At 43.9% G+C, this 22,440-nt stretch overlaps 1 protein-coding gene across 2 annotated transcripts in view; it reads right to left on the bottom strand.

The window, feature by feature from the left end:
• Positions 1-22,422, bottom strand: part of LOC147416755 (uncharacterized) — a 40,031-nt gene extending 17,609 nt beyond the window's left edge. For both annotated transcript variants that reach the window (XM_086508086.1, XM_086508085.1), the window contains exons 1-6: positions 22,269-22,422; positions 21,667-21,816; positions 21,079-21,222; positions 20,816-20,972; positions 334-506; positions 132-187 (exon numbers count right to left, since the gene is read on the bottom strand). In XM_086508086.1, the coding sequence (XP_086364212.1) occupies positions 132-187; positions 334-506; positions 20,816-20,972; positions 21,079-21,222; positions 21,667-21,816; positions 22,269-22,385 (797 nt within the window). In that variant the 5' untranslated portion in view covers positions 22,386-22,422. The remainder of the gene's footprint in view (positions 1-131; positions 188-333; positions 507-20,815; positions 20,973-21,078; positions 21,223-21,666; positions 21,817-22,268) is intronic.
• Between the last annotated feature and the right edge of the window lie 18 nt (positions 22,423-22,440).

Below are 22,440 nucleotides of genomic sequence, written 5' to 3' on the forward strand. Positions count from 1 at the left end.
TAGCCCAAGAAAACCATAAGCCATACAACAATGCCAGGAACCATGAAGCAACGAGGGATGAAACCCTAGCAAAAAGACGCTGAATAATTCCCACACTGCTAAGAAAATGATTGCATGCAACTAACACTTACGGGTCATGTATAGGCATCATGGTCCATGTGTTCGGATTTACGACCACCAAATCTGCCTGCAGCATCAAAATGAGCATTTAAAACAAGACCCTCATTTATCCTTAAAACAAGTCGAGGAGACATCACTTTTAAACCAAAAGCATGACATAAAGTCTAGCTACAGAAACTACATGAGCTTTAGTGGAACAGGCTCCACGTGTACCTTCTTTCCTACTTCCAAGGAGCCTATATTTTTCTCTTGAAGAACAGCTTTAGCTCCATAAGTAGTGGCCATTTTCAAGACACATTCAGCCGGTAAAGCACTTGGATCTGTGGCCCCCTTGGTAAATGCTACTTTGCCTTTGTGAATAAGGGAGGCAAGATACATCTCATCCACTGCAAACAATGAGATTATGAGCACAAAAAATGAACACCAAGAGTAAAAAGAACTCTCAGTAACTAAAGAATCAATCAAAAGCATTTAAATGTGCTTAGCATAAAACCTTGTGTGTAACGGTCACTTTTTTGCAGCCGTTTGTTTATAAGGTTTTCATCAGGAAGTGGATTTTACCCGGGCCAAGCTTACCAAGTCCCCCATGTGTAATGTCCAACAAATAAAATTATGCATGTCCACACTGCACCAAGCCTGATGGGAGAAATGGTTCTAAAAGTTGGCATTGATGGGATTTTCATGCTTAACACATGGTGCTAGATGTTTTGTATGCTAGTCCTCTTGGAAGCAATAGGAGAACATATCTGTTTTTCTCCTTTTTTATAAAAACCAAACTGATGCTAGTTGGCAAGACTACAGATATTTCTTTTCATGCTCATTTCTCCGGAATCACTCAATCATATGAGGCATAAGTTTATCCACTCTCTTGTTCCAAATACATAAGTGGTAAATGAATTCGTTTTTGGCTATAATTAATGACTACACAATCCAAATTTCATGTCACGGCCACGTCAAGAGTCTCTAGAAGTTTTTTTATCTATACCCATGTTGATTTTTATTTTTATTTTTTAAGTTGCACATCTCAGATCTACATTGTTTTCATATGTGCCTCATCTTCACATTAGACTAGATTCCGTGCCACCCATAGCGCTCCGACTATCTCAATGCAAAACTGGAACCTCTCTTGTGATGCAGAAGTCTCCCAATAGACCAGCAAGCCAAATGGTTTCTTTGCTAACCTCTGACATTGCAACATACTCAGCTACTATGATGGCCATAGATGTGTATAAAGAACCATAGTGTTCTGAGGAAGAAGATGATGATGATTGTAGTTGAGCATAGAAGTAGGGTTGGGCAGTAAGTTGTGAAGAAAAGTGACAACCCCTCTTGAGAGCCTCGAAGTGTGTTAATTCGCTTTCAGTGTGTGGCTCTCTGTCCGACATCTTCCTCACCATGGTCTTAACTCTGTTCACAAACTCCTTAAATATCCCACTTCTTGTTACAAGTTTGGAAACTGCCACCTGGCAAACATGCTTTGGTCAACTCTTCATAATGAATATTGTTTGACTGGATTGACCAAAAATCCTGGCCTTTTCTGCCCTAGCAGTGTTATCATCCAATTACCTCCAACACCAACCACTGAACTGGCATAATAGTCTTGCCTCTAGGTGAATTTCCATGCAACATTCACCATCTAGATCAATTCTTATTTTTCTAATCTGAATATCATCATAATCATTAACATTAATTATATGTGTCCTTCTTTTGATATGATAATATTGAGTATAAAAGATGTAACTTAAATACTCCAGAGCAATAAACTAGTAAGATTTTTCCGTCGTAAAAATTCCGTTGGTAATCTACTCCATATGCTGTTGTCCACACTAGACGTCTTTTGTCCCAGCTTTGACTGATATAGTAACAGCAGATCTCCTTTCTAGAATTTCCTCTCTTGATTTTCTGACCATGTTTCCTCCATAGTGCTCAGCAATCTGTTGCTCCAGACTGACTTCTTGCTTATTTATTCTGGTGTTGATTAAGCTTCTAGTCTCTTTCTGAGATTACCAATCAAGTCCAAATCATACTCTACTACTATTGTGAGACTAGGGATCCTAATGGTATAAGAGCTATTGTCCCATATGCCATCTAGAATGGAGTGACCCTAGTGTTGACTTGTATGTTGTTTGCAGCCTACGAAGCTGTCTGTACATTCAGATCCCAAGAATGTGGCTCCTTCCAAATGTCAAAATAGTTTTCAATATTTTGTTACTAATTTCTACCTTAACTAATAAACGGTTCACTCATAGCAGCTAAAATACGCGTATTTTATTTAGATTACGGGATGTCCCGTTTCAAGACGTACAAGACATTCTCTATTCTAGCGTTTTTTTTATGCTCAAAATGTATTCTATTCTAACGTCTTTTGCTAGTTGATCAAGTGTATTTTAGAGCTTCATGGTGCTTGTTTATGTATGCTATGGTTAAATATTGAAGAGTCATTGAGGAGGTGCATGAACGCACTTCATTTGTCCTTATAAAAGTACCATATCTTTTAAAAAATTGACATATTTTATTTTTATAGGTATAATACGCGTATTGTACTTTGATATTAAACGTCCCGTCCCATAAATCACTTCCTATGCTAAAATTAGTGCCTTAATCAAAAACTATTTCCTATGGCCAGCCAAATCTGCAAATGATATTTTCATGTATTAATCAGGCAGCAGATTTTGTTGCGTTAATTGGGCAAAGCTCGAGCTTTAACCCACTTACTCACATAACATGTTGCCACAACTCAGACAGGTTTTGTCAAGGAGCGCAGTATCCTTGACAACATCTTTACTTTTTGGGAGGCTTTTGCCCTAGCGCGGCTCCGAGGTGAGGATTTGGTGATTCTCCTTCTCGATTTTGAGAAGGCCTACGACAGAGTTGATTGGGACTTTCTGGAGGGCACTCTACGCAGGATGGGCTTCTCAGATGCTTGGATCAAAGGGGTGTCAGCTTTATACAGACGGGCACACAGTCATGTACTTTTGTCAGGAGGTAGAGGTGATCGTTTCATGCTCACACGTTCGGTCAGACAGGGCTGCTCTCTTGCCCGATTCCTCTTTTTGTTCTATGCTGAGGCGATGAGCAAGTTTTTGGTGTCGCAACAGGTTGGTCTACGGGGCCTAGCACTCCCTATTCGGAGAGATGAGCTACTGGACACTGAGTTTGTTGACGACTCAGCCTTGTACTTGAATGGCCAGTGAGGCCAACCTTCACAACTGTGAGCAAGCTCTTGCGACCTTCTGTTGTGCATTTGGCGCACTGATCAACTGGAGAAAGACAGTGTCTTTCTCGGTTGGTAGTGCTCCTGTACCCGATTGGATGCCAGGTGAGGGTTTCACATGGATTCCCCTAGGGACTACAGTTCGGTACTTGGGTTGTCAGGTTGGTTTGGACTTGTCTCCCGAGCAGCAGATTGCTCCCCTCCTCCTGTCTATCAGGAGGAAGCTGTTACATTGGAGTTCCGCACGACTTTCTTTGGCTGGCAGAGTTGTAGTGGCCAACCAGGTGTTATTGGCTACTATGTGGTACATCACTTCTTGCTGGATCTTCTCGATTTCTTGTATCAGCCACGTAGAGAGGCTGATCAAGAACTTCCTTTGGTCAGGGCGTGACACTCAGACAGCCCGGACCAAAGTGGCTTGGCAGGTCATCACTCTTCCTTGTTCACAGGGAGGGCTTGGGATCATAACCCAGCACAGTAGAGCAGAGCCCAGGGAAGTTCATCGTCCGAGGACTTCTTCCAGGTGAGGAGTCCTGGAAGGAGTTCTTGCTACAGTGGCTTCGTGCTAGGGTGCCTCAGGCAAGAGGCCCCTGGCAACCTTCGACCAGATGGATCTTCACAGAGATACGCAGAGTTGGTTTGAGCAGGGGACTGGAGGACCGCTTCGCTGTGGGTTTGCTTCGATCTTGTGAGCACTTGCTGCAAGGCTTGGAGCAGCGGCAGGCTACTTGCACGGAGGAGTGCCTACGACAGCCCCTTGTTTGGAATCCCATGGTTAGCACTCAAAGAGGCTACTTGGTTGGTAGTCGGCCTCATGTTTCCTGGGGTCCCATGGCAGCGGGTCCAGCACGCTCCTTAGGTGACTGGTTACAGTTTTCAGGCTTGTCAGAGGAGCTGCAGGGCTTTCAGTTACAGGGCATGAGAGGGGTGCAGAGCATGTGCCAGGACATCTCAGAGGCAGTACCAGCTGAGTGGCTCACACCTCTCGAGTCAGCAGCGCCCAGATGGATGGGAGCCTTCACGCGACAGGAGGTTCTCATCTCAGTTCAGGCTTGCTCAGAGATTGTTCCCTCCCTGTTTTTCGAGTTACAGGGTGAGGGACGCTTACAGCGAGTTGCAGTAGAGGCCCCGCAGATGGCAGAGTGCTGTTTTCAGAGGATCGGAGTGGTGGGCATCTGTGGGAGGACTTGTGTCACCGATCCTGACCCAGCTGCACTTGAGACTGCACTTGAGACTGGACATTGGAGACTGTGGGCTTGGGAGTGCTCTCCACTGGCACGAGTACAGTGGGATCCTGGAGAGTGTCTTTGGAGGGACCCTTTCTCTTCTGCAGACCACCCAGGTGTCCCTTTCTTTCAGTACACTGTTCGACTAGGACGTCACATACTGGCAGCACAAAGAGAGGCTCGTCCTGCTGCAGCACCTCATTGGCAGGAGGAGGGTCTCACAGCTGAGTTCTTGGCAGCTTTTTGGGAGAGGTTGTGGGACTCCAGACAGCCGAGGCGAGTCACTTTGTTTCAGTGGCTGGTCGCACACAGAGCTACAACAGTTGGGAGCTGGTTTGTGCATAGTGGTCTCTCGGTTGCATACGTAGCTTGTGACCATCTAGTGGAGAGTCAGCATCACTGTCTTTGGGACTGCCCATTGGCACAGCAGGTGTGGCTTCGTGGTCTTCGGTTGATGCCTGCTCTCTCCACGGCTCAACAGTACACTTGGAGGGCAGCTGCTTGGTCCACACTCACGCGCCCGGCACTTCAGTTTGAGCTATCTTCCACCAGCAGGATGATAGTGATGCAAGGGGGACGACCTACACTCCAGCCTGCCATAGAGCTTGCTCCATAGGAGTGGTGCAGTGAGACAGAAGAGTGTTGGGAGCTCATCAGTGGCCTGACACTCTAGTTCATCTAGCGGGCCCGTTCCTTCCGCATCTTTGAGGCTCGCCCTATACCACCAGCAGAGACTGTTTGCGATCTTTGGTTAGAGCTGATCCACACTCTCAGAGGACAGCTTGAGAGACTTCAGGGCAGCTCCGACTGCATGAGGGAGCGCAGAGAGGCCTTCCTTCGACTTTCACGGCCTGGGCCTTTTTTCACCATGGTCCAGGGTGTACTCAGATGGCACTACTGTCCACCCGTGTGGCTTTTCCCCCCTCCCATTTCTTGATTTAGCCTCATTGTACATATGCTGTTTTTTCATTGGGAGAGTCTCCCCATCATGGTTGTTGTAGCCCTCTCTCGAAGAGGTGGTTGTAGCCCTATGGGCAGTTTCATTAACTAATAGAAGGATCTTTTTCTCGGGAAAAAAAAACATGTTGCCACAACAATATACTTTTCTTTCTAGGAGTTAATCTTTTTAAGGGATCCCATGATCCCATGAAGTCCAGCCCTCATTTCATAAACACCTTCAGAGGCCGAATAGTGGTTAAAGGGGTCATTTCTGAAGCAGTAGGATGTCCCATACACTAACAATTTCATACTCATATGGTAAATTTATCAAAATTTCATACTTGTATGATATTGAGCATATGATACGTATATGATATGATCAAACATACTTACCAGCAAGCTGCCCAAAACACTATCAATGTCTAATGTTGAACAATAGCCAAAGTGGTGTGCAAGTTTTTGAAGTAAGGAGTATCAAGTTTTCGAGCTGCAAAAACCAGAAAATTGTCACATGTTGCATGTTCTTTTTGGTCCGGTAAGTTATGGCACGCATGGAATTCTTGGGGATCTGATCCTTAATTTTTCGACACTTCCATAACTGCATGTGTTTGTCATATGGCTGGCGCACGACAAAACTATGAAATATATTGCAACGTTTGCAAATCATTGGACATTGCCCATCATTTGTTGCCACCAAACTCCTACTTGCAGATTTAATTACTACTTAAAAATGTCCTCCAGCCTCATCAGCATGAGCTTCTCTGATTAAATGAATCTCACATTGGCTGGTAGACTCACAAAGGATGATGTGGCACTCCTGAATAGACGGCTAAGGGCTGACATGGAGATCTATACGACAGATTGCAGACGTAGCAGTATAGTAAACTGTACTACAGACAGGCTGCAGACCTTACAACACTGTATGGATAACGCTGATGTGGCAAATATTTTTACATTGATACTTTATGGAAAACATTCCAATCTCCACATGGGTTTCTTTATCCACAAGCCGTCCGTCTTTACTGAAAAGATGTTTTTCATGATAGCTTTTAAGTTCTTGCTTTTAGCAACAAGACCTATAAAAGTGAGGCCACTGCCAATTTGCCAGATGTATCCAGATTTTGAAATCGCTATCTTCAAAGTTCAAACAGAGGGCAGTTTTACTGTCTTTATTCTTTCTCAATATAATGAAGAAATACTGCACTGTTAGTGGCCAATGCATCTCGGGGATGGACTCCACCTCCCTTCTCTCTGCAAGTGTTCTTTTGTGTGGGTTGCGTTTCAAGTACGTGCTGTCATCTACCACCTATTTTTGAGGTGCCAAGTCTTAATAGTAACAAAGTACGTGCTGGGTTGCATTTCAAGTACGTGCTGTCATCCACCGCCAGCCAGTCTCGATGGTAACAAAGCCCAATCGATTCTTCTTCTGTGGATAATCCAATCCAGAACCTACAACAGATTTGCAATACGGAGACAATTAATGAACCCAATCAGGAAGAGTACAATCAAGAAGTCACTCTAGGAGAGGAAGTGAAAGAAGCAGGTGAAGAGCACAAAGGTAGGACACACTTCTAATGACCCCGATAGTGACAATGAAAGGAAAGCTGAAGTTGACAGTCTTTTGGATCACTTTCTCAAGTATTCAAAGGATCCGAAGAAGAAAATCATGAAGATAGACGAAACACCCCTTCAATCATCCTAGAATAGGCATTTCTAGTGTGTCATTCTGTCACGAATTGGATAATGTAACAAACTGTTGACGTGGCAAAACCCTAAAGAATGGAGCCAACTTACATATGCCGGCTGAGGGGCCTAAACCCTAAGAAGAACAAGTAGCAGAAGAAGAAGAAGTCCTATTAACTTCTGGGGACCCTGTCCGATGGGGCTCCAAGTGACATAAAGGATTAAAATAAAGCAGGATCCGGACACACGCCAGAACTGATGACGTGGCAGTTTTTCGAAAATTCCGCTGACATGATGACGTGGCAGGCTGTACGGATTTCCGTAAATTGTGCTGGCAGCTTTTGGCATTGCTTTTTGGACTAGAAGCTTTTGAGTTTTGAAGGCTTTTCACTGTAATTGCTTTTCAGGCCAAGGGCCTTTAAATATGAGGCTAGGGCTCATTCTCTGGCATGCTTCTTGGCGAAGGTGCAGAGTCTAGAGTACCGGCTTGTACTGTGTTGATGCAATATAAAGAAATACCGAAAGGGGCGCCAAGGTTTGGGGCCAATACTCTCTGGGGTGGAATTCCGCCACTCCGTGTCGTGTGTCGTCTCTCTCTTTCAGTTCAGTTGTTATTGAAGTGTTAAAAGTATGTTCAGTCTGTTCTTTTCTATTGGCACGTGGTGACCATCTTGTGACAGATAACGTGGCATAATGGCCAGAGCACCAATGAGCAGACACGCAAACAAAAGTGATGATGTGGCAATTCTATATGGACCGATCCCGGGATGCTGATGTGGCAAGCACTTCATTAAACTATGCCCCACTTCACCACACCCAAAGCAATTTCCCTCCTTGTAGTATTCCGCCTTTTGCTCGACAAACATCTAAAGGGTTGTGGCTTTCTTTTTCTGAACAAGCTTCTTGGCTTTCTTCTTCCCTTTTGAAGAGTCTTTCTCTATAGCCTTGGACATTGGCCCGTCGGTAGCATAAGCCAAGGATCCTAACAACATTGAGAAACTATTCAGAGCATGATCCATAAGCTGCTGAATATTGAAAGATTTTTATATCGTTGAATTTTCTTTAGGTAGACCACAACAGTATCTTTCCATTTGTTCCTTTGAAGACACCTTCCAGAAAGAAGCTACCGGTAGGAAACTATCCCAAAATCTCTTGTTATAAGTGGTCAGAGTGTCTTGCTCTTTCATCTGAAGGTGGTTCCATGCCATCAAGACATCAGTTTCATACTCAACAGTCAACCAAATAGATGAGGACCACCTTTTGAACTTGACCCAATTACAATGCGCTTTTCCGTGTAGTGAAAGCATCAACCAACACGTTTGTGCATTTCCTTTGAGGTGGGAGCCACTTCACAAACCTTGGAAGCTTCTGTAAAGTCGACTATTGAAAAGGCAATGTCAAACTGTTGGATAAAGGATAAAGCTCGATGGTTGTGGCCGTAAAAGGTATGAAACTTGATGTTTTGGCCACCAATCGTCAGAACTATCCAAGGATTTGTCATCTTGATTCGAGCAATCATGAGAACTATCCGAGGATCTGTCATTTGAACTCGAGCTGGAACTAGAACTAGAGTCATCCTCAAAGTGAACAGGGCGACGATGTTTTTGTTTAGATCCATACTCTGCAAACACTGTGAAAGTGGGTTGTCAACCCAAATATCCCACTGAAGACTTGGGCTTCCGTCCTTTTTGTCAATGTTTTCGACGTCGTTACAGGCTTGGACACTCCAAGCAAGAAATCAAAGGCAACACATGAACAAAATCTGCAAATAATTGAACTTGGCTAGAGAGAGGGAGAAATGAAATGAAATGAAATGTTATATTAAACGTCTTCAAAAGGCCAAAATGACCTATGAGACCAAACTGATACAGTCCTTGTGGATCTAATCCAATGTCTGCGTACAAAAATATAATGAAGTAAGTGAGACTAAAACTAAAAGACTCAAATCGTCAGCCTGAAAATCATCATCATCATCATCCATGCCCGAGGATGCCCGGCATCGGGCGTTGTCGGAGAAAGTATTGCATCGGTCGTTGAAGAGCTTCGTCAATGTCCGCCTCTGTAAATAATCGTATTAGGCATCTCCCATGTCGTGCTAGAATAGTCCTGATTCTCTCGTGGAGCCTCCCTCGATGTCGTGGTCGCCCCCATAAACGTGGGCGTCTAGCTCTCCTGAGCTCAATGGCTTTGTCCACTAATATACCTCTGGTAGAAGTGGGCTCTGAAGTCTGCTGCGAAGCACGCTCATCCGGCTGCTGAGTCCCTGCTCTAAAGAAGTCAATGATCTCCCTCTCTGAATGTCTCCCACTACCTAGTCTCCTCAAGAGACTCTCCCTGTGTCTGTGTAGCTCTAGCAAAAACAATCCGAGTCATCTCTGATCCTGATATCTCATGACTCTAGCCAATGGTCCAAAGCCCTCTCTGAATAAACGGTGAAAGCAGCCTCATATCTCGTAGTATACCGGACAATGACAAATGTGATGTAACTCTATCTCTTGCTCTATATGACATAACTGTCATATCTTGGCTTCTGCTAGTACTCTCCTAAATCTGTAAGTCTCAATCTCTAGGTGATGCGATGATGTGCACATCTGACCAATAGCACATCGTATCCCATAAAATAAATGAGTGTCGATATAGGCCGGTCTGATCACATATCCATCCTCTGTTAGTTGGAGGAGATGCTCTCTATAGAAAGCCATCCTCATGCCCAACTATTGTACCGAAGAGAAAAAGGAGAGTCAACTCAGCACGGCGGAGTTCCGAGCCAAGATGCACTGGCCTCAAAGACTGGCACCCCTTTCAGTATTTATTTATTATTGCTTTGCAAAGGTAAACTCCCGAGGACGCAACTCCCTCAGAGGCTTTCCTTCCATATGCTCTCTAAGGAGTGGCCCTCTAGGCACTCTTAAACTTACAAGGGATCCCCAAAAGCATCAGTTCTAAAAGCAGGCAGTCCCACAGACAATGTCGTTGACTCTTCATAGATGGGCACAGGCTACACATGCTGCCGAAAAGTCGTTGTGTACCAACCAACTCCCAACTGCTATAGTCCTGTGCGCTACTAGCCCCTAGAACATAGTAACTCTCCTCGGTTGTCTGTTGTCCCACAACTGCTCCCAAAAACTAGTCAAGAACTCAGTTGTGAGACCCTTCTCCTACCATTAAAGTGTTGCAGCTCTGCGAGCCTCTCTATGTGCTGTCAGAATGTGTCGTCTTAAACGCCTTGTGTACTGGAAGAAAGGAACCCATGGGTGATCGGTTGAAGTGAAGGGATCCCGCCAGAACCACTCTCCTGGGTCCCTCTGTACTCGTACCAGAGACAGCTCTCCCAAGCCCAAAGCCGCTAGTGTCTTGACTCAAGATCTGCTGGGTTAGGATCAATGACACAAGTCCTCCCACATATGCCCACAACTCTAATCCTCTGCAAACAGCATTCTGCAACTTGTGGTGCCCCATCCAGAACTCTTGATGCACCTAGATCACTGAGCAATCATCTCATCCTTCAAGAACTCTTAATGCTCTCACAAAAGTATCCAGTCATCTCATCCAGATAAAAATCTTGATACACTAGAATCACATTCAGATCTCATTCACTTAGCCATCACTTCCATATCTCGTTGATCTCTAACAGATATCTAGATGCACTAAGTTCAAGTCATTCATCAGACAAAATGCTGCAAACATTTCATCTTTCTCTACATGTCTCTAACAATACACACATGAAAGAGCACATGTCATCAGTTCAATCAAGTAAATTTTCAATTTAATGTAAATATTTTCATAAAGTCATTCTGCAAAATATTGTCAGCATGTCAGTATCCCTAAAATCTCAAAGAGAAATTAGTGACTTTATTCAATCTCGGTAATTTGTGACGAAGGCGTAGAGTGGCTCCCCTTTTGTGCAGTCCGCATTGCATCAGATTCAACCTGTTGATGCGTAGGTAACTTTTGGCATAGACACTACTAATAATCCAAAAACTTCAAGACACAACTCAAAACTGAAGAGAATTTGCGATGTTCTCCTCCCCCATCCACTTTGCATCGAGAGCCAAAAAGTGACCTTGACCAAATTATCCGGTAGACTTAGCTTACCTTTTTTTTCTTTCCTTGTGCCCTGTGACCTCTTGGAGCCCCGCTGGCCTCCCCTCTCCACCGGCACCTCAACCTGAATCGTCGAATTTCTTTGATGAACCATTAGCTCATTCCCTTGCTTCTTCGGAATTTCTGATAAACTAACATCCGGTTTCCTTGGTTCTTTCTATTCCTTGGAAGACTCTTGCTCCGTTAAGGCGGACACTGGGTTGTTCTTAGGATAGCTCAATGAGATGGCATGCATACCAAAACCTTGCTTGGCATGTCACAGGAGTCTCTGAATGGAGTCAGACTTATTTGCAAACAATACCGTCAATTCTCTTTTGGTAAACCACAGCAAACCGCTCAATCTGGTCCTTCAAAGTGATCCTCCCAAAGAAGGACACTTGCAAATAGATATCCCAAAAGCTCTGGCAATAGTCATCCAAAGTGTCTTCCTTATTCATTCCAGATGATGCCAAGCCGTGATGACATCTTCTTCATATTCTTTTGTTATCCAGGCAGAAGTGAAAACTTTGTTGAATTTAACCCACTTCTTAGGTGATTCTTTGTGCAACAACAAAGTAGACCACCATGTCTGTGCATTTTCTTTTAAGTAAGATGTCGCCCTTCGACCTTGGAGCGTTCCGAGAAACGACCTTTCGAGAAGGCGATATCAAAGTGCTGTATGAATTCAAGGGCTTGATGGGTGTCCTGGTAGCCTGAAAATGTGTCAAACTTGACTGATTGACCTGTAACAGACTTGGACACCCCAAGTCTAACTTCTGTCACGACACGGGAGAGATTAACTTAACACACTTCACAATTTAATTGATTTGACACAGCCTGGCGTAATTCCATGCCAAGAGAGATTGGCCCCAAAGCCTTTCGGTATTTCTTTTTGTATTAATCTTTGAGCAAAGTACAACTCCCGTAGGGGACGTTTGCTCTCAGACTCTGCGTCCAAATGCTCTAAGAAGTGAGGACCCTAAGAGTCCTTTTATTCTTAGAAGGGATGCCAAAAGCAGTTAAAATCAAAAGCAAAGTATTCCCAAAAGCAACTTGGTCCAAAAACTACAAAAAGCAATCAGCGCAGTCGTAACTGTCAGCACAAAAAGCGGAATTCCGTACTGTTTTGCCACGTCAGTAGTCAAAGCGAATTCCGTACAGTCTGCCACATCAGCAGTCAACGCGTACCACAGGGGTCCGTACTGTTCTACCACGTCATCATCTACCCGTGTGTGTGTGTCCGAATAGAACTGCCACATCATCAATTTGTGACATACCCCCCTCTTGAAAGAATTGTAATCGCCATTCATTACGCCTGCGAAACAGACAGAGGCCATAAACCATTTCAGCAAATACTGACTCTAAGTACCGACGCACTAGAGACGACACGTCTAGTACTCGTACAAAGACGACAGTCACATCATTGCACATAACATCACAAGACATCACATGACAAATCAATCACAGAAAATTCATTCCATATCTCAAACCATGACTGCCAGCAACGTATTTAGTAACCGCATCTAGATCCATCCCAGACCTCATTGATGTCGGATTGACTAATCCTTATTGCAATCAATATAGGGATTTTTAAGACCGAAATGTTGCAGTCATTTCGTCTTTCAGTTCCTACACTCAAGCAAGTCACATGAGAGAGTACAAATCATTCATGTTCAATTTCGAAAATTCCATTGCAATACTTTTCCAGGGGCGGATGGTAATGGGTAAAGGCTGTAGTAATCCTTGTGCCTTATGCCTATCGAACTTGACCTTTTGGCATACTAAACAACTACGAACAAAGTCGTCCACATCCTTCTTGAGTCTCGGCAAAAAAAAAAACCCTTGCAAGGTGGTATCGATGCCGCTGTGACCTGTAAACGGTGGACAGTGGCACTCTGTCAAGACCTTTTTCCTCAAATGCTGTGTGACACACAACAACATTTTCTTCATTAAGTAGCCATCCCGTATGGAATACCTTGGAACTATCTCCATCAAGATACATTTGAAACACTAAAAGAAGAGAGATTGAAAATTATATTTTGAATATTTTAGAATTAGAAAAACCCTCTTTGGTTATATGTGATGTAAACAAATGAGATGGTGTTTTATATGAGATGGGAAGAGTTGTGATGTATGAATATTGAAAGTTGAGAATGCCCCATTCTGTATCCGAGTAAAAACATTGGTAAAGTCCGGATCTGTGGCGTACTGGTCAACCATATTCTTGAAGCTTCTGCGTCGAATCGCAAAAATAGCCAAGACGAGGGGCCATAAGCAATCACATGGCCTTCTTGCATCAAGACCGCTCCCAGACTACAACCACAAGCGTCACAAAAAACTTCGAATGGCTTTATGCAAGTCTGGCAAAGCCAACACTGGTCCTGTAGTCAATTTTTCCTGAAGTGTCGGAAAAGCAATCACACTGTTGGTCCCCACAAGAAAGGGCCTCCTCTTCTGAAAGTGCAATAAGTGCAAAGGCGAAGCTATATCTGCAAACTTCCGAATGAACCGCCGGTAGTAAGAGCACAAGCCCAAAAACTTAAATGCTTCGAAATTCATGAACATTCTTCAAGTCAGGCCCATCGCGGATAGTCTCAATTTTGGCGGGGTCCAGCTGTACTCCCGCTGCTGAGATGATGTGTCCCAAGAAATGTATCTCCGGCAAGAAAAACTCGCTCTTTTTGGCATTAATAACTAATCTATGATCGCACAATGCCTGAAAGACCTGTAGCAGATGGTGTCGGTGCTCTGCTTCATTCTTGGAGAAAACTATAATGTTATCAAAGAAAGTGCCGACAAAAGATCGATGCTCTCGGAAAATCCTATCCATCATTTGGTTGAAAGTTGCTGGAACATTTGTAAGTCAAAAGGGCATCACCAAAAAGCCATCTAAACCAAAGCTTGTCCGAAAGGCTGCCTTGTAGACATCTCTCGGAGCGATTCTGATATGATGATATCCGCTTTTCAAATCAATCCTGCTGAAACAAGAGGATCCCTGAAGTTTATCAAGAACATCATCGATCCTTGGAATCGGGAATATGTCCTTGATGGTGATTTTATTGAGAGATCTATAGTCAATGCAAATTCTCCAAGATCCCTCTTTCTTTAGTACTAGTAAAACCGGAGAACAGTAAGGTGAAGTACTAGGCTAGATGAGACCCTTTTCAAGAAGGTCTTTCACTTGGTTCATGATTTCTTCATTCTGGGCTCGGCTAACACGGTAAGGTGGCTGACTCGGTGGTGTAGTTCCAGGGATCACATCAATAGTGTGGTCCTCAGGACGAGATGGAGATTGTTGTTAGTCAACATGTGTGTGTAGAAATTCTTGTCGTTCTTTGTCCAATTCAGACATGTTCTTTCATTGTTCATCATTCAATTCTTTCAAATAGATCGAGTAAACAAAAAGACTGGATTTCATTAATTTTGAAATGGCCGAAGCTGACAATAGGGACGGACTCGCCCTTCAATTTTACATCAAGTGCAATTTTCCTGCCCTTCTCATTGGTCAAAGTCGCTTTTTAGGCCCGATAATCAACCACGAGTTGTTCTTATGGTACCAAGGGATTCCTAGGAGGACGTCACACCCTTCCAAAGGCATGATGTAAAAGTCCTCATGACCTAAATATCCTTGGCAATGCAAACAAAGTTTGCCAATGACAAGTGTAATGGCTACATCCCGTCCGAGTGCTATTATGCCCATAGTTACCCGGAACGCGGAACGGGAACGGCGACGGGATTCCCACGGAACGGGGGAACGGCTAGGGGTCCGGAACGGGAGGTATAAAAAACACCCAAATATTGCATTTTTTAGCTCCTTGTGTTTAAATACAAGGAGTATTAGAGTGCTTTGACTCTAATACTCACAAAAAACTTGTTTTGAAGACCATTCAACCTTGCTATGACTAGATGATGAGAGAGAGAGAGAGAGAGAGAGAGAGAGAGAGATTTGAGAGAGTGGGAGGGAGAGGAAGAGAGCTTGAAGGCTTGGAGCCTTGAGCCTTGAGAGAGTGAGCCTTGAGAGGGAGACATCTTGAGAGTGTGAGAGGGAGAGAGCTTGAGCCTTGAGGATTAGCTTGTGGAGAGAAAGGGGGAGGAGGCTGCATTTTATGAGTCCTTGAGGCCTTGCACACTCCAAAAAGAAGCCCAAACATTTACTTTAATTTTTTCAATTTTTGCCAGATTTGTTTGTAACTGTTGGCCGTTCCAGGGGCGTTCCGGAACGTTCCGGAACGGCCGTTCCGGTTTGCACTGGCCACCCGGAACGTCTGACGTTCCGGGACGTTTCGGAACGTTTGGGAAAGGAACTGCCCCCTGGAATGCCGGAACGGGGGCTAGGGGGTGTTCCCCGATAACTCTGATTATGCCTCCGCCAATGGCTCCATCCTGTCGGGCGTAATCTTGAGTCGAGCCGCCAATTCACGTAAAATCAAGTTGGCCTTGGCTCCTCCATCAAAGAAAATGAGGGCTTCCTGATCTTTTACTTTGCCCCATGCACGACAAAGTTCCGTACTTTCATCCATCTGACTTGGGTCGCTTCCAATGCAATCCAGTACCAGTCCTGCTTTCATCTTGCCTTTTCTGCCACGTTCTTCCGCTGCTCTAGAATTCTCAAGCCTTTCTCAGTTTGTCCTCGTTGTGCCTTTTTGGGGCACTTTGCGGAGATGTGCCCTTGTTCCCCGCAACCAAAACACTTCCCTCTTTGAGATAGTCGGCTCTTTGTTCCGCAGTCAAACGGGATCGTGCATCCTTCTTTTTCTGGGAGTTCTACTTCTTTCTATTGTCGTCTGTTGAGGTCTGTCCGGTCCTTTGAGTCAAAACTTCATCAGTGGGAATGTATCGAGAATCCCCGCTTAGCATATCCCATCAGTTGTTGTATGGACTCGAACTTTTGCGCCAAGGCAATAATCTCGGATCTCTGTAGAAAGTCCGCAGCAAAACCGCTCAATCTGTTATTTGAAAGTGACCTTCTTAAACAAAGAGGTCGGTAGAAAAGAATCCAAAACCTTTCATCACAATATGCGTCCAAAGTGTCACCCTTGGTCATCCGAAGATAGTTCCAAGCGGTTCTCACATCTCGTTCATACTCCTAGGTCAACCAAGAAGAAATAAAGAGCCGTTTGAACTTCAACCACTTGGTTGGGGCTTCTTTCCTCAGAAGTAGAGTGGACCACCATGTTCGTGCATTTCCCTTCAAAAATGATGCTGCCCTCTTGATCTTGGAGTGCTCTAAATAGACGAAATCATATTGGTTGGCTCTATAAAAGTGTTTCTTTTTTGCATAAAACATGTGATTGTCGGAGTTGGAACTGTCGGAGGATGAATCCTCCGTAGAACTATCAGAAACTGGTCGGAATCTGATCTTCTTTGCCCTTTTCTTGTTCTTTCCAAAATTTTGTTTCTTGCTTCACTTCTTGCCCTTTCTGTCCTCCTCGCTCGAGTCGGAAGAGGAAGAGCCAGAAGAACTGTCAGAAGAAGAGGAAGAAGAACTGGGTATTTCTACGAGACGCACACACTTCTTCTGTTTTCGTGTAGTTGCAAAAGAAGATTGACGGCCCAAGTAACCGGGGTAGTCAATCCCCTTGTTGCGCTTCTTCAATTGCTTCTTTGATGGCTTCTTCGTGTCTAGAAGCTGATTGATTCTGGTCCGAACAACATCATGGAGTTCTTCTTCAGTGAACATCCTCGGACTGGGAGGTTTCTTGATTGCCGGTTTGATTGGTGTCTCAATGGCTTTTTGCCAATGAGTATGCAATTTATCCATCGGGTGCCGGGTCAAAAATTTTGCATACTGGGGATCCTTGGCAAACTGAAGCATTTGCTTTGCGCACTCGTCAACCTGTTGTTGACGTGCGAGGGCCGAGGTAGCCCATACTCATTCTGCGTTGATCAGCTTGAATTTCCCGTACTGCCTCCCGCTTCAGAGGTGGCAGACGGAATCGTCTGATTCTTTTTGGAATCCATAGGTGCCGCGAGAAGAAGGATCGGATTTCCCGGTAGAAGAGAAATCGGCCGTGCTCTGATACCACTGTAACAGACTTGGACACCCTAAGTCTAAATTCTGTCGCGACACGAGAGAGATTCACTTAACACATTTCACAATTTAATTGATTTGACACGGCCCGACGTAGTTCCGTGCCAAGAGAGATTGGCCCCAAAGAATGGCGCCCTTTCGGTATTTCTTTTTGTATTAATCTTTGAGCAAAGTACAACTCCCGTAGGGGACATCCGCTTTTAGACTCTGTGTTTAGATGCTCTGAGAAGTGAGGCCCCTAAGGGTCCTTTTATTCTTACAAGGGATGCTAGAAGCAGAACCCAAAAGCAATTAAGATCAAAAGCAAAGTATTCCCAAAAGCAGCTTGGTCCAGAAACTGCAAAAAGCAGTCAACACAGTTTACGACAATTCTGTACAGCTATCAACGCAAAAAGCGGAATTCCATACTGGTCTGCCACATCAACAATCAGCACGTCCGTACAGTCTACCATGTCAGCAGTCAGCGCGTCCGTACAGTTCTGCCACGTCAGCAGTCAACGCGAATCACGAGGGTCCGTACTGTTCTACCACGTCATCATTTATCTGTGTGTGTCCAGGTAAAACTGCCACCTCAACAATTTGTGACATGACCTCACAGCTTGGACTGTTTGGTCTTCTTGTTCCTTTTCTCATTGCTTGAACTATCAGAAGAGGACAAGATCTCCTCCTTTGAACTGCTAAATGGCTCCTTGTGCCTTCTAGACTTTTGTAAAAGTCTATTTTTCTTGCTTTTTCTTAGCTTCTTCTGTCACAGGCTGGACACTCCAAGCGAGAAATCAACCACACAAACAAAAACTGCAAATAATTGAATTGAACTTGAGTAGCGAGAGAGAAGAGTTGACACGACACCACAGAGTTCCACGCCAAGACGCACCAGCCCCAAAGGCTCGCGCTCCTTTCGGTATTTCTTTATTATTGCTCTTCGCAAAGTATAGCTCCTGAGGATCCAACTCTCTCCAAAACTCTGCGTCCAGATGCTCTATAGAAGAGTGGCCTTGGCACTTATAAACGTACAAGGGATGCCCAAAAGCAAAGCCCCAAAAGCATCAAATCCAAGAGCCCTTATACCCAAAAGCATCTACTCCAAAGGCAAAACTGGCAAAATATGCCAGCGCATTTTTTGGAAATCCGTACAGCCCTGCCACGTCAACATTTAGCTGCCACGTCAACACTATCAACACGTTTTATGAAAATCAGTCCCCTCCCCAATGTCAAGCTCTTGATAGTTTTGGGTTAGGCCCCTCGATCGGTGCTCATAGGTTCTTTAAGTTGGTAGGGGTTAGGATTTTTAATCCCTAACCCCCCTTAGGACCCTCGGCCAATCTTCTGGGTTCAATTCCTCTTGTCCACTAGGCCATGGCAAGCCACATCATCACTGTGTGACATTTCCCCCTCTTGAAAGAATTGTTATCGCCCTTGATTATGCCTACAAAGCAGCCAAAGGACAGTGACTTTCTTTAGTAGACACTGAATGTATGTACCCATGCACTAAACTCCACCAAAACCAACACATCAGTCATTGATCAATCACATTTCTCTCAAGGGTCTCGGATACAAATCTTGATCATTGTAACCATTTAGCAATCACATCCGTTGATCTTTTCACAGATGTCTTGATCTACTAAATCTTGTTACTATCAGATTCGTATCCTTGCTTTCACATTTCAATCAAGCAAACCATACACATAACCATTCTTACAAGACAGTACATGCACATAGCATGCAGTTCACAAAATCACACACTTGGTTCACACTGAACACCGTGTTTCAATCATTCAATCTAGCCATCTCATCCCGTCCAAACTCTTGATGCATTTAGATCACTATGCAACCATCTCATCCTCCCTTCCGGAACTCTTGATGCACTCACAACAGTATGCAATCATCTCATCCAAATAGAAATCTTGATGCACTAGAATCTCATTCAGTTCTCATTCACTTAGTCATCACATCCAGATCTAGCTGATCTCTAACAGATGTCTAGGTGCACTAAGTTCAAACCATTCATCAAACAAAATGTTGCAAATATTTTATCTCTCTACATGTCTCTAACAATACACACATGAAAGAGCATATGTCTTCAGTTCAATCAAGGAAATTTCCAATACAATGCACATATTTTCATGAAGTCATTCCGCAAAATACTGTCAGCCTATCAGTATCCCTCAAATCTCAAAAAGAAATTAGTGACATTATTCAATCTAGACAATCTGTGACAAAGTAGTGGAGTGGCTGCTCTCTTGTGCATACCAAATTCAACCTGTTTGATAACTTTTGGCATATACATTGCTAATTGCTTCAAGGTATAGCTCACACTGAAGAGAATTTGTGATGTTCTCCTCCTCTATCCACTTTGCATCGAGGGCCAAAAAGTACCCTTGACCAAATTATCCTGTGAACCTAGCTTACCCTTATGTTCTTTTCTTGTGCCCTGTGACCTGTTGGTAGCCCAGCTCGCCTCCCTTGTCCACTCGCACCTCAATCTGAATCATTGGAATTTTTTTATGAACCATCAGATGATTCCTTTGCTTCGTCGGAACCCTCGGATGCACTATTATCTGATTCCCTTACTTCTCCGGAATCCTCTGATGAATTTTCATCCCGTTTCCTTGATTCTTTCTCTTCATTGGAAGACTCTTTCCCTGTTGAGGTAGTAGATGAGGGCTCCATATTCATAAGTAGTTAATACTACGCGTGCAATGAGCCTTCCAAGCATCAATTGGCGTTGTGTATAGACATGGTGGTCTACTCTGTTGTTACACAGAGAAGCACCTGAGAAGTGGGTAAAATTCAAGAGAATTTTCACTTCTGCGTGGATAACGGAAGAATAAGAAGAAGATGTCATCATGGCTTCGCATCATTTGAGAATGATTAAGAAAGACACTTTGGATGACTACTGCCAAAGATTTTGGGATACCTATTTGCCAGTGTCCTTGTTTGGAGGGTCACTTTGTAGGACTAGATTGAGCGGTTTTGTTGTGGTTTGCCAAAAGAGATTCGGCGATATTGTCTGCAACAGAAGTCGGACTCCATTCAGAGACTTATGGGACATGTCAAGCAAGGTTTGGTATGCTTGCCGGCTCATTGGCGTATCTTACGGACAAGCGAGTGTCCATTGACAATCTAGTGCAATTTTGTTGGACCTACTCCATACTTTGTGGCTGTTGGACTGCATCTCCTGACTTTGCCAGGGCAGCTTGGCAGCACAACATTCAATTTCTAAGGTCATGTGGACAAACATCTATAATCAATATTAGTACAAGGCACTGCTCACTCCAGGATGGTTCATAATGAACTCTTATCAGCTGCCTTGAAGAGGGGATGCATCGTGTGTTGTATAAATCTCAGATTTGTACTATCTTGTAGTCCAGGCCATTCAAGCAACCAATGGAAATGGGATTCACTAATAAAAGAATCCACTTTTGTGGCCCAAACAAGAGAAAAGCCTTGCATGCACAAGAAGATATCACTAAATGTGTTTCCCTGCATTTGCACATAAAAATTTAAGATAGAACATACCCAAACTCATTCTGTTGTTTGAAGGGGCACCATCAGTCCCTATCGAAACACACACACCTGCAGTCAGCATTTCCTGAATAGGAGCAAAGCCAAGCATCCTCAAATTTGATGCTGGACAATGCGACACCTTTACAGAAGCTTTGGCCATGAGATCAACCTGTGGCATACAATGTTGCAGAAAACAAGATAAGTATAGACTGCATGTACCTACCACAAACAAAGAGCAAAAGCCACCCAGGTAACAGCAGCGGGAAGAGGGGTACCTCATTAGGGTTTACCCATACAGAATGCGCTGCAAGTAGGTTGCTATCTAAGAGCCCAATTTTGCTTAGATATGTTACCGTTCCATGCTCAATATTTCTAGTCTCTGATACATGCTTATTCTCAAAAGCGATTTCCGCCACATGCTGCAGGACAAGGCATGCATTGTTCAGTCAGGAAAGTCTAAAAGAGTCCTACCATATGTTAAAAAATAATCTCTATTTTCATTTAAATGACAACACACTGCACATACTATCTGTCTAATCCTGTTTTAGCACATACGTGCAATGAGCTTTGAGAACTTGCAGGTTTTGCATCTATGACTGACAGTAAAATAATTTTTTTCTTATATGGTACACGGGTTTCATCTTGATTTCTTCTCAAAATAATTAAAATTGCCTTCAATCAGATTTAGAAATGAAGTGTGCAAAGTTGGGTGTGTACATTTTGTCCTGTAGAGAAGGATAGGCTTGGGCAAAGGTAATGGCTTTAATGTAAAGCGCAGTTCTTTTGCATAAACGAGACAAAGAAGTAGCACTTTAGACACAATTACGACAATGGTTACCATTTAGAAACAAGCTGCAGCCTACCATATGAATTCCTGTGCCACACTTGTCCGCTAGTTCCTTTGTCTTTAACAATAAATCATCTGTTGCATTGAGTATCTGTCTCAAGCCAAACCACACATGTATGCGGCCTCCAGCTGAACCATGAAATTTACTGAATAACTCCTCTTGAACCTGCAGCAGGCAATAGCTCGAATACTTACAAAGGAGAGTTCTAGATGGATAAAATGCTTGTAAGTGGGCAACTCTATCAAGATGCTCATTACTCTTTGCCTGAGCATGCACAAGCAATCGTTGTTCTTTTGTAAAAACCCACCCATCGGGCTACATCAATCACAGACAGACTCTCCCAAGATAGAACCAGAATACACAATGTCTACGTGCAAAAATGGGAGGAGGAGTGGGCCAAAGTGGCCTATACTGCTAGCGGAGGCCATGCTCCATGGAAAAGAAGGCCCTGGCCACTAGAGGCTAACAAAGGCCTGGTGCCATCTCCCAGGCCACAGCCCGATGCAAGCACATCAACTTCGTGAAACACCCATTAGCGCATACAAGGGATGTTGAGAGTATTAACATTTTTCTCCTGTGATTATTTGTGACTGATACATGCAAAATGTAGAACACACCTTTAAACAAGAATCTGTTGTCTCAGAGTCCCAGGATACAGGCAAACCTTCGCCAGTGTCCATGGTAGAACGAGCAAGGCAAGCACGTATCCCTAAGCGTTCAACGGCAGAAACCATTCCTTCTACATGTTGACCACCAGCTTCTGCAAAGCAAGTTACCTGACAAAGGTAT

Source organism: Adiantum capillus-veneris, unplaced genomic scaffold, assembly GCF_014529385.1.
Source record: "Adiantum capillus-veneris isolate H3 unplaced genomic scaffold, ASM1452938v2 Hic_scaffold_503, whole genome shotgun sequence".
In the NCBI taxonomy this organism is placed as follows: Eukaryota; Viridiplantae; Streptophyta; class Polypodiopsida; order Polypodiales; family Pteridaceae; genus Adiantum; species Adiantum capillus-veneris.